Source organism: Acomys russatus, chromosome 20 (genome assembly GCF_903995435.1).
Source record: "Acomys russatus chromosome 20, mAcoRus1.1, whole genome shotgun sequence".
Lineage (NCBI taxonomy): Eukaryota > Metazoa > Chordata > Mammalia > Rodentia > Muridae > Acomys > Acomys russatus.
This window is the reverse complement of record NC_067156.1, coordinates 59,918,607-59,930,881: the sequence shown is the minus strand read 5'-3', so window position 1 is coordinate 59,930,881 and position 12,275 is coordinate 59,918,607. Positions and strand designations below refer to the sequence as shown.

Here is a 12,275-nt window from a genome sequence, read left to right as displayed (position 1 = left end):
TGGGCCATGAAACACCAGCCTGGAGCTGCTGACCTGGGGAAAACGGGTGGTTCTGACCTGAGACCGACCCAGGAGTCCTGAGAAAGCCCCAGGGGCTAGCAACCACGCGGGCACAAAATCCAAAGCCCAGTGCAGCAGAACATGTGTGCCTCACCTGCATGCATTCTCTGTCTCCCTCTCTGACTGATCTGTGGGCCACACAGTAGCAGCAAAGCCGGCTGGCCCAGAGTGACCCGAGAGTGTGGATCTGGGCCTGCCAGTCAATAGAGGGACCCATGGCCCACACAGGGGGCCCAGGCAGCTGTGGACATGCCCTCCAGCCACAGTTCCAAAGCAGCACACTTGGGTTGACTGATCTAAGGCAGCAGGGTCTGACTGGATCGGTGGAAACCTCCATCCCAGTGGACTGTTCCCACACACTGGCAGAGAACTGATCTGGCCTGAATGGATGAGGCACATGCCTAACTAGCCACCCGCCAGCTCAGCAGGGGCTCCCACCCTCTCAGGAGGGTCTGAACCAGTCTGAGGGGGTCAGGCAGAAACCTAGCCACCCGCCACAATCAAGGGAGCCAGTCCCACGAACTTTGGCAGAGCCTGACCAGCTACCAAAAGCCAGTGGGACCTGCCTGAAGTGATGGGGGTGAAGCCCAGCCAACCCGCACAAGCCAGAGGGCAATATATGCTCTCTCAGGCAGGACTGAACCTAGGCCACAAGGCCTGGATGGATCAGGCAGATTCCTAGCCAACCTCCCACAAGCCAGCAGGGGTTCTGGCACTCTAGGGTGGACTGAGCCTAGGTCGCCAGCACCTCAGTGCCTGAGGGCAGGGTTTTCAAAGGCCATCCAAAGGCAGGATAACCAGCTCTATCTACACTACCTCAAACTGATCATTGGGCTGTAGAACACCATCACCGGCCTCTTCTGACCCAGTGGGGAGCCCAAGGTGTGGAGTAAAGTCACCTGGAGCTGAAACCAGGTCACCTGCCTGATTCAGGGAAGAACACCAGAAACTACTTCCCAATGTCAGAGACAGCAAGACGACTAAAGACCAGCATAAAAGCACAAACAACAAAACCCAAAACAATATGGCATCTCCAGATCCCAGCTATCCCAAAGAAACCAACTCCAAGAACTCAAACACAATTGAAACACAAGAAAATGACCTCAAATCCTTAGTAATGAAGATGATAATGGAGGAAAGAAATAAACTCCGTAAACAAATGCAGGAAGATGCAGCCAAACAGATTGAAGACATTAAAGAGGCACTGGAAGAAATTCAGGAAAATATAAAATCAGATGAAGGAAATTAATAAAACAGTTCAAGATTTGAAGATGAAAAGGGAAATAATGATAATAGCACAGACAGAAGAAAGTCGGGAATGAGAGAACTTAGATAAGAAAGCAAGTAATGCAGAGATAAGCTATTCTAACAATTCAAGAGATGGAGGAACGAATCTTGGGAGTAGAAGATACAATGGTAGAACTTGAAACAACCATCAAAGAAAATGCTAAATCTGAAAAATTCCTGACACAAAACATCCAAGAAATCAAGGACACCATGAAAAGATGAAACCTGAGAATAATAGGCATTGAGGAAAGAGAAGACACCCAACTCCAAGGCCCAGAAAATATTTTCAACAAAAATCATAGAAGAAAATTTCCCAAATTTAAAGAAGGAGATGCATATAAACATACAAGAGGCCTACAGAACACCAAATAGAATAGACTAGAAAGAAAATCCTCCTGACACATAATAATCAAAACACAAACTTTACAGAACAAAGAAAAAATATTAAAAGTGGGAAGGAAAAAGGGCCAAGTAACATATAATGGCAAACCTATCAGAATTACACCCAACTTTTCAGCAGAGACAATAAAAGCCAGAAGGGCCTGGACAGGGGCCCTGCAAACTCTAAAAGACCACAGATGCCAGGCCAGACTACTATGCCCAGCAAAACTTTCAATAACCATTGATGGAGAAAACAAGATATTCCATGACAAAAACAAATTCAAACAGTACCTATCCACAAGTCCAGCCCTACAGAAGTTACTAGAATAAAACTCCAACCCAATGCTACAAAATTCAACCAAAATTACACAGGAAATAGATAACTACACTGTTGCAAAAACAAAATCACACAAACACTCTACTGCAACCAACATCAAAATCAAGGGACTTAACAGTTCCTGGTCATTAATATCTCTCAATATCAATGGTCTCAATTCTCCAATAAAAAGACATAGATTAACTGAATGGATTCATAAACAAGACCCAACATTCTTCTGCATTCAAGAAATACATCTCAGCCACAAGGATAGACATTACCTCAGGATGAAAGGATAGAAAAAGATATTTCAAGCAAATAGACACAAGAAGCAAGCTGCTGTAGCCATTTTAATATCTGATAAAATAGACTTTCAACCAAAATTAATCAAAAGAGATGAGGAAAGACACTTCATACTCATCAAATGTAAAGTCAACCAAGATGACATCACGAATCTGAACATCTATGCTCCCAATACAAGGGCACCTGCATTTGTAAAAGAAATATTAACAAAGCTTACACCACACATCAACTCCCACACATTGATAATGGGAGACTTCAACACCCCACTTTCACCAAAGGATATGGTCAACGAACCAGATTTAGTAATCGAGAAATAATGATACTAACCGATGTCATGAATCAAATGGATCTAACATATCTACAAAACTTTTCACGCCCCTCCAAAAAGATTATACCTTCTTCTCAGCACCTCATGGAACCTTCTCCAAAACTGATCATATAGTAGGTCACAAAGCAAGCCTCAATAGATACAAGAAGATTGAAATAATACCTTGTCTCCTATCAGATCACCATGGACTAAAGCTGGACTTCAACAATAACAGAAATAATAACAAGCCTACACACAAACAGAAACTAAACAACTCTCTACTTAATGACAATTGGATCATGGAAGAAATAAAGAAAGTAAGAACTTCCTAAACTTCAGTGAAAATGATGGAACAACATACCCAAATTTATGGGGCACATTGAAAGCAGTGCTAAGAGGAAAATTCATAGCACTAAGTGCCTTCATAAAGAAATTGGAAACATTTCATATAGACAACTTAATAACACATCTGGAAACCCTAGGAAAAAAAGAAGCAGAAACACTCAAGAAGCTAGAAATAATCAAACTCAGGGCTGAAATCAATAAATTAGAAACAAAGAGAACAATTCAAAGAATCAACAAAACCAGGAGCTGGTTCTTTGAGAAAATCTACAAGATAGACAAACCATTAGCCAAACTAACTAAAAGGCAGAGAGACACTATCCAAATCAGCAAAATCAGAAATGAAAATGGAATCATAACGACAGACAGTGAAGAAATACAAAGAGTCATAAGGTCCTACTTCAAAGGCTTATATGCCACAAAATTTGAAAATCTAAGAGAAATAGACAATTTTCTTGATCATTTCCACTTGTCAAAGTTGAATCAAAATCAGATAAACAAATTAAATAGTACTATTTCTCCTACAGAAATAGAAGCGCTCATTAAAAGTCTCTCAACCAAAAATGGCCAGGGCCAGATGGTTTCAGTGCAGAATTCTATCAGACCTTCAAAAAAGAGCTAATTCTGATAGTCTTCAAGCTACTCCACAAAATAGAAATGGAAATGGATGGTACATTGCTATTCTATGAGGCCACAGTCGTCTTGATACCTAAACCTCACAAAGACCCAACAAAGAAAAAGAATTTCAGACCAGTTTCTCTTATGAACATTGATGTAAAAATACTCAATAAAATACTCGCAAACCAAATCCAAGAACACATCAAAGATATCATTCACTATGACCAAGTAGGCTTCATTCCAGGCATATACGGATGGTTCAGTGTATGGAAATCCATCAATGTAATCCACCATATAAACAAACTGAAAGAAAACACCACATGATCATCTTCTTAGGTGCCAAAAAAGCATTTGACAAAATCCAACACCCATTCATGTTTAAAGTTTTGGAAAGATCAGGGATACAAGGCACATACCTAACCATAATAAAGGCTATATACAGCAAGCCAATACCCAATATCAAATTAAATGGAGAAAAACTCAAGGAAATTCCTCTAAAATCAGGGAGCAATGTACCATCCATTTCCATTTCTATTTTGTGGAGTAGCTTGAAGAGTATCAGAGTTAGCTGCCCACTTTCTCCATATCTCTTCAATGTAGTTCTTGAAGTTCTAGCTAGAGCAATAAGACAACAAAAGGAGATCAAGGGGATCCAAATGGGAAAAGAGGAAGTCAAATTATCCCTATTCACAGATGATATGATAGTGTACATAAGTGACCCCCAAAATTCCACCAGAGAACTCCTACAGTTGATAAACACCTTCAGCAAAGTGGCTGGATACAAAATTAACTCAAAAAAATCAGTAGCCTTCCTGTATACAAATGACAATTGTGTTGAGAAAGAAATTAGGGAAACTACAGCCTTCACGATAACCACAAGCAATATAAAGTATCTAGGAATAACTCTAACCAAGCAAGTGAAAGATTTGTTTGAAAAAACTTCAAATCTCTGAAAAAGAAGATTAAAGATGACATCAGAAGATGGAAAGATGTCCCTTGCTCATGAATCGGGAGAATTAACATAGTAAAAATGGCCATCTTACCAAAAGCAATTTACAGATTCAATACAATCCATATCAAAATACCTACACAATTTTTTAAAAGACATTGAAAGATCAATTCTCAATTTCATATGGAAAAACAAAAAAACAAAAATAGCTTAAACAATCCTGAACAATAAAAGACTCTCCAGAGGAATCTCCATACCTGATCTCAAGCTTTACTATAGAGCAACAGTAATTAAAACAGCATGGTACTGGCATAGAAATAGGCTGGTGAATCAGTGGAATTGAATCAAAGACCCAGAAATAAATCCACACACATATGGACACTTGAATCTTTACAAAGAAGCCAAATCTATTAAAAGGAAAAAGGATAGCATCTTCAACAAATGGTGCTGGTCTAACTGGATGTCTACATGTAGAAAGATGCAAGTAGATCCATATTTATCACCATGCACAAAACTGAAGTCCAAGTCGATTAAAGACCTCGACATAAACCAGAGACACTAAATCTGTTAGAAGAAAAAGTAGGGAAGATCTTGGAACTTATTGGCACAGGAGACAACTTCCTGAACAGAACTCCAACAGCCCAGGCTCTATGGTCAACCATTAATAAATGGGACCTCATGAAGCTGAGAAGCTTCTGTAAGGTAGAAGCCACTGTCAACAAAACAAAGCGACAGCCTACAGACTGGGGAAAGATCTTCACCAACCCTACATCTGACAAAGGACTAATATCCAAAATACATAAAGAGCTCAAGAAATTAAACACCACCAAACCAAATAACCCAATTAAAAAATTGGGCTCAGAACTAAACAGAGAGAAGTCTCAACAGAGGAATATTGATTGGCTGAGAAACACTTAAAGAAATGCTCAACTTCCTTAGTCATCAGAAATGCAAATCAAAATGACTAAGATTCCGTCTTACACTCATCAGAATCACTAAGATCAAACACCCAAGTGACAGCATATGCTGGCGAGGATGTGGAGAAAGGGGAACACTCTTTCATTCCTGGTAGGAGTGCAAACTTGTACAACCACTTTGGAAATTAATCTGGTACTTTCTCAGAAAACTGGGAATAGGGCTTCCTCAAGACCCAGTTATTTCACTCCTTGGAATATATCCAAAAGATGCTCCACCACACAACAAGGACATATGCTCAACCATGTTCATAGCAGCCTTATTCGTAATAGCCAGAACCTGGAAACAACCTAGATGTCTCTCAGTCGAAGAATGGATAAAGAAACTGTGGTACATTTACACTATGGAATACTACTCAGCTATTAAAAACAAGAAAATTCTGAAATTTGCAGGCAAATGGGTGGAACTAGAAATGATCATCCTGAGTGAGTTAACCCAGACCTAGAAAGATACACATGGCATATACTCACTTATTTTTAGTATATGTGCTGCCGAAGCGAGCACCATACTCACTTATACTCACTAGCCCAACAGAGATGTCCTCTGAAAGTCTTCATTTAGTCGGAGATTGGGATAGATACTGGGACTTCCTATTGGGACTATAGGTGAAAGAGGTAAGGAAGAATGGGGAAATAGAAGGATCCAGGGGGTCCTAGAAACCTTCAAGAAGACCATTAAGGCTGGCAGATCTAGACCCAGGCAGGTCAGCTGAAACTACTGTACCAACCAAGGACAATGCACGCAGTAAACCTAGAACCCCTATTCAGATCTAGCCAATGGACACCACATTCTCCACAATTGTGTGGAGAGCAGAGACTGACTCAGACATGACCTATTTGACCACTTCCCCTTGGTGGGGAGACCTGGTGACCAGAAAAGACTGTGATAGGCTGTGATCTTATAGTGGGGGACAAGGTCCTCTTCTGTCATAGACCTAGGGGAAGGGAATAGGATGGAGGAGTGAGGGAGGGGAAATGGGAAGATACAAGTGAGGGGTTAACAATTGAGATGTAATATGAATAAATTACTTAAATAAGAAAATTTTTTAAAAGAACAACAACAAAAAAAGTAGTATATATTCTCGACAGAAAACATGGGCAACTCAAAAAAGCAGAAATATGCATCTTATGTCATTAATAGTAATTCTTACTCCGAATATATTAATTCCTCATTCTTATATGTTAATTCCTAGTCCTTAGTCACAGCCCATGCTGCCTCTGACACACACTATGCTGTTTTAATAAAGTGTGAGGCATCTCCCCATTTAATGATTCTATTGCCTGGGGCCCCACAGGCTTCCATTCATATAAATTGTCAGAGCTGGTCACATCCATCAGGTCCTCGGGTCCCTTTTCATCTCCTCTCAACTTCTAATCCCAGCACTCGGGAGGCAGAGGCAGGCGGATCGCTGTGAGTTCGAGGCCAGCCTGGTCTACAAAGTGAGTCCAGGATGGCCAAGACTACACAGAGAGACCCTGTCTGGGGGGGGGGGGGATGCGGGGGAGGAGGTGGAATGACCAGCTTCCTTTCTCTTTCCAGCCTGAAACAGGGAGCTTCCTTGCAGCCCTAAGTAGCACTTAGTGTGGCAGCAACTTGAAACTCTATTTCCCTTCACTTATTCAACTGCTCCTATCTAAGGTTAAGAAGGAAGCTCAGCCTTCAGGTTGGCACTCAAGTTAATAGGCACTGTTGTTGACTCAAGCAGCAGGGAAAGGCATCCCTGCTGTGGACTCCCTTTGTAAACTTTGTAAACCCTCAAGGCAAGAAATGGCCAGGCCCCTGTCCCAGACCTCTCTAACTGTCACAAAGGTCATCTCCAGCCTCTCAATAGGACCCTTCTCAGATTAGGCTAATTTTAGGTGAAAAGTCTAAACAAAACCCCACCAATCCCTGAGGTTTCCACAGAAACTCACCAATTCCTGTGCAGAAAAGCCCACAAAGCTTGTCACAATATAAACCGAGATTGCAGAGTGGAAGAGTGCACACAGAGGTTGGCTATGAGGAGGAGAATTCAGTGGGCGTACTAACAATGGGCTACCACAGAAACGCACCGTCAAATATTAACTGAGGGTTAACACCCACATCGCTTTTCTACTGCAGACCCCACAGACCTTCCCCTAGATCCACCACATCTGAATTCAAAATTCAGCTCTTTCTCACGCTACGTGCTGATAATTAAACACCTCTGCACCTGTAGCTGTCTAGTTTTAGGAAGCCCGTATCTGGGGAAGGAAAGAACTCATGACTCTGACCCATGGCACCTGCTGTTCAGTGTAAGTCACAGAGCTCCTACTGTCACCAGCTACGGGACTGGAAGAAGGACGTCCCACTGGTTCTTGGCACCCGATGTCACTTCTGCCACCTCCGCCTGCATTCTTTCTCTCCCAGGACGCTCCTCAATATCCTCATCTCTACATATCTTGGCAACAGAATCTCCCAGTTCTCAGAATGGCTCTTCAGATCCCTCAGTGTTTTAATAACCTCTTGTTGATTTTTCCAGTTCCCAAACTGAACACCGTGGACTGTGTGCAGTGAGGGTTTCAGAAAAGTGGTGACAGAGGCCTGGGGAGCAAGCTGGTTGGTAGGAAGGCGAGACTAAGAAATTTGTTCTTGGGGAAAAAATTTGTTCTGAGATGGAGACTTAATATGCTTACCCAAACCAGTCTTGAACCCATGCCTTCGAGTGATCTTCCCACTTCAGTTCTTTCAATTAGCTAGGGCTAGAAGAATGTTCAGTACTGTACATGGATGCAACCTTTTATGAGTAACGAGACCCTCCAGATAGTGAGTATGACTCACCAAAACAGCAAGCAGCGCAGCAGTCAAGGAATTGTTAATAAAAGTACATACTTAGGGCTAGAGAGATGGCTCAGAGGTTAAAAGCACTGTCTGCTCTTCCAGAGGTCCTGAGTTCAATTCTCAGCAACCACATGGTGGCTTACAACCATCTGTAATGAGATCTAGCACTCTCTTCTGGCCTGCAGGCAGAATACTGCATGAATAGTAAGTAAATACATCTTTTTATTTAAAAAAAAAAAAAAAAAAAGCACATACTTAGTTCAAGTAATTAAATGTAACTTTGGAATGGGTGTATACTGAACTTTAGAAATGACCCCTAAATGTACAGTCCTGGTGTGTGCAGAGGGGAGTAAAAGTTATCTGGGTTGAGTGCTGGTGTCCATGGTTGTCCTTTTCACATTTCTGACCACCCATCAATTCCATGGAGAATTACTGAGCCTCAGTTCCAGAAATCAGATTGCATGGATCTAAGCTCTAGTTCTATTGTCTATCTTGGCCAGGTTGCTTGATTTCCTCAGTTTTCTCATCCATGAAATGAAAACTATAATAGCACCTAACCAGGGCCAACAAGATAGCTCAGAACATAATGGTGCTTGCTGCCAGGTTTGACCACCCCAGTTTGATCCCTGGAACTCATGTGGTGGAAATAGAGAATTCACTCCCTCAGGTTGTCATCTGACATACACACACACCCCACAACACATGTTCACTCCCAATAAATAAGTAATAGTACTTATTGCATACAAGTTGTTGCATTAATGATATCTTCAAAAATTATTAGTGCCTATCTTAGTTACCATTCTACTGCTCTGAAGAGGCACCAAGACCATGACAACTCTTATAAAAGGAAGCGTTTAGCTGGGGCCTCGCTTACAGTTTCGGAGGGTCAGACCATGATCATCATGGCGGGAAGTAGACAGGCACAGAGCTAGAGCAGTAGCTGAGAGCTCTACATCTTGATCCACAGGCAGTAGGCAGAGATGGGGGAAGAGATGGGGGTAGGGGAGAGAAAGGGAGAGAGAGCCTGGGCCTTGCATGGGCTTTTGAAATCTCAAATTCCATCTCTAGTGACACCCCCTCCTCCAACAAGGCCACGCCTCCTAATCCTTCTCAAACAGTTCCACTAACTGGGGACCAAGCACTCAAATGTATGAGCCTATGGGGCCATTTTTGTTCAAACCATCACGGTACCCAATAAGTTATAAGCACTCTCAGTAAATATTACTGCTGTTTTTATTCTGTGAGTTGTCATCATCCTCTGGATTTTCAGCAATATTTCTTCTCATCGCTGTTCTTTCTAAAGATGATCTCAAGACGATGACATTTTAAGATCGTGAGAAGTTAAAGACACGCTGCAAGCCAGCTTCTTAGTGTCTTGACAAGAAAAGGTGTCAACAGCAAAATAGCAAACCATCAAAAACAAATATATTCTTAAAATGCTTAAAGTAACACTTATTCCCCCAAGCCTCAGAAGTTACATGTTAGAAATGCTTGCTTCCTGACAGAGGAACTGAGAAAGGGGCTTCGGGACATCATACGTGTTAAATGTTCTGAAGAAGTATGCATCTATTGTGCTGAGCAGATGGCCCCATCAGTACAAGTAGGTACAAGGGCCTGAATTTGGCTCTCAGAACCATATTTTTAAAAAAAAAAGCCAGGTTCACTGGAATAGTTTTAACCCCAGTGCTGGAGAAGAGACTACAGATCTTCAGGGCTCACCAGCCAGCCAGCCCAGCTAATCAACAAGCCCCAACCCAGTGTAAAGACCCTGTTTCAATGGCAAGGCAGACGCTACCTGCAGAACAGTATCTGAGACTGTCCTCTGACCTCCACAATCATAGGCACATATGTGCATGCGTGTGCACACACATACAAACGTTAAAAAAGTATATACCACTCAACAAATTTGTTTTTAAAGATTTATTTATTTATTATGCATACAGTATTCTGCCTGCATGTGTGCCAGCAAGCCAGAAGAGGGCACCAGAACTCACTGTAGATGGTTGCGAGGCACCATGTGGTTGCTGGGAATTGAACTCAAGACCTTTGGAAGAACACCACCTCTCCATCCCTCTCAATAAATTTGTATAGGGAGGAAATGAGATTGTGAAAGTGACGTAGAATTCTACTTTGGGTGCAGAGATACACTTCCAGGGTGCGTTTCTGCTCTCGGTTGCTCTCCGACATCCTCTTTTGTTAAAGTCACATGAGAATCAAAGAGGTTTCCAGTGAAACAGAACAGAGGAAACAGGATGCCCAGGCAGGGCGCTAACATGGGCCGTTTTCTCTGCTGCTCTGGACTTACAAGATTTTATTGGCATAGGAGAACAGGAGGATCTCTGGGTGATAGTGGCTCTGCAATTAGAAATCAGAAAAGGTACCTGTGAGGGAGGCTGCCACGCAGGACCCTCGGAGAAGAGGCCGGAGTGGGAGCAGCGAAGGCCTGAACCGAGCCAGCAATAACTATGTATCATCTCCCAAGCCTCTTTGCATTTACAGCGCGGTATGGATCCATTGCAATTGTAACGCTAGCCTGAGTTACAAACTTCCTGCTACACTGGGTCACTTCCAGTGGGAAGGGCATGCAGCTGCGGGACTCCTGCTCTGGCTCACTCACCAGCTGCCGGGAAAGCCTGCGGTTCCTCTGGTCTTCTTCGCTTTGGAAACTTTGCTCCTTCCAGGCTTTCAGATATGGGACACAGGCTCGAACAGTCGTCTTGCAAGCCTGAGGAAAATAACATTGCCATCCAATGGCCTAGACTATTGGAGAATTCTAGAATCCCAGGCAGGGCAGGTGATTCCAGCGAACTGCAGCCAACCTATGGTCAGGGCCACCGAGGCTGGAAGAGTAATCTTCAGGTCTTTTGTGAATGAATCTTAAAGAGTCCAGCTTGTGAAGTGGACAGGACTCGGTGTGCGGGCTCTTCAAGAGGACACGGCTATTCCATGTACACAGTCCTCCTCACAATTACACCCCATCCAAGATCTCTCTTCCTCCCCTCAGCCCCTGCTCCTCTCCAAAAGTGATTTTGTGGAGTTCTTTGCACCCAGTGTTTTTGAAGCACTCACCCAGCCCCATGATCCTTTGGGGACCTGGCCTCACCTATCTATCTAGCGTTGGCAGGTCTAGTGGGGGCATCTAGTGGGGCAGAGGCAGGTCAAGTGGGGGAGATTGCACACTGAAGGCGCCTTTGCCCAAGCTTTATATTTTACAGATATTCTACCTAGCAGGAACTCCAGGGCCTGACTTCTCCACTTAGCGGTGCTGCCACCACCCCCTCTAAGGACAGACCTCACAAAGTGAGAGAAGAGTAGCAGTCTCACCTTGGCAACCTGAGGGCTTTTGTCCTGTAAATGGGTCAGGAGGGAATCTTGTGTCTGGTTAACCTGGTGGGTGAAAAACTTCTTCCACTTCCGCCCAGCAAACGCAGCCAATTGCCCAAAGAGAATGAAGGCCCAGTACCGCACACTGTCATTCTCCTGTGGGTTCCGTCAACAAAAACAAAAACAAACAAACAAACAAAAAACCACAGCCACGTCTCCATCATCCACAGGTCACAGCTGTCATTCTGCGGTGACGTTAAAGGGTGGACATCATACCCACGGCCCTGTGTCTCTTTACTCATAAATGAACAGACACCACTGGCATTAGACACCTTGGCTTTTCTTCCTTCTGTCAAGGTGCTGCATCCATGTCATCGTCTAAAGATTTCCTGCTTTCATTTCTCAATTCTCTCTCTCCTTTCCTTTCTCTGTCCCTTTTCCCCTCTTTCTTTTTTTATTCTTTTATTTTTTTATTAATTTATTCAGATAACATCTCAATTGTTATCCCATTACTTGTATCCTCCCATTCCTCCCTCCCTCCCGCTTTCACCCTATTCCCCATCTCCTAGGTCTATGACCAAGGGGGACCTCCTCCCCCACTATATGGTCATAGG

The 12,275-nt window shown here is 43.1% G+C and overlaps 1 protein-coding gene across 1 annotated transcript in view; it reads right to left on the bottom strand.

The window, feature by feature from the left end:
* Window positions 1–10,486: 10,486 nt before the first annotated feature.
* The window catches only part of Mro (maestro), an 8,230-nt gene continuing 6,441 nt past the window's right edge, over window positions 10,487–12,275 (bottom strand). Inside the window, exons 4-6 of the mRNA XM_051163639.1 lie at window positions 11,662–11,817; window positions 10,955–11,062; window positions 10,487–10,692 (exon numbers count right to left, since the gene is read on the bottom strand). Coding sequence (XP_051019596.1) covers window positions 10,639–10,692; window positions 10,955–11,062; window positions 11,662–11,817 — 318 coding nt within the window. The 3' untranslated portion in view covers window positions 10,487–10,638. The remainder of the gene's footprint in view (window positions 10,693–10,954; window positions 11,063–11,661; window positions 11,818–12,275) is intronic.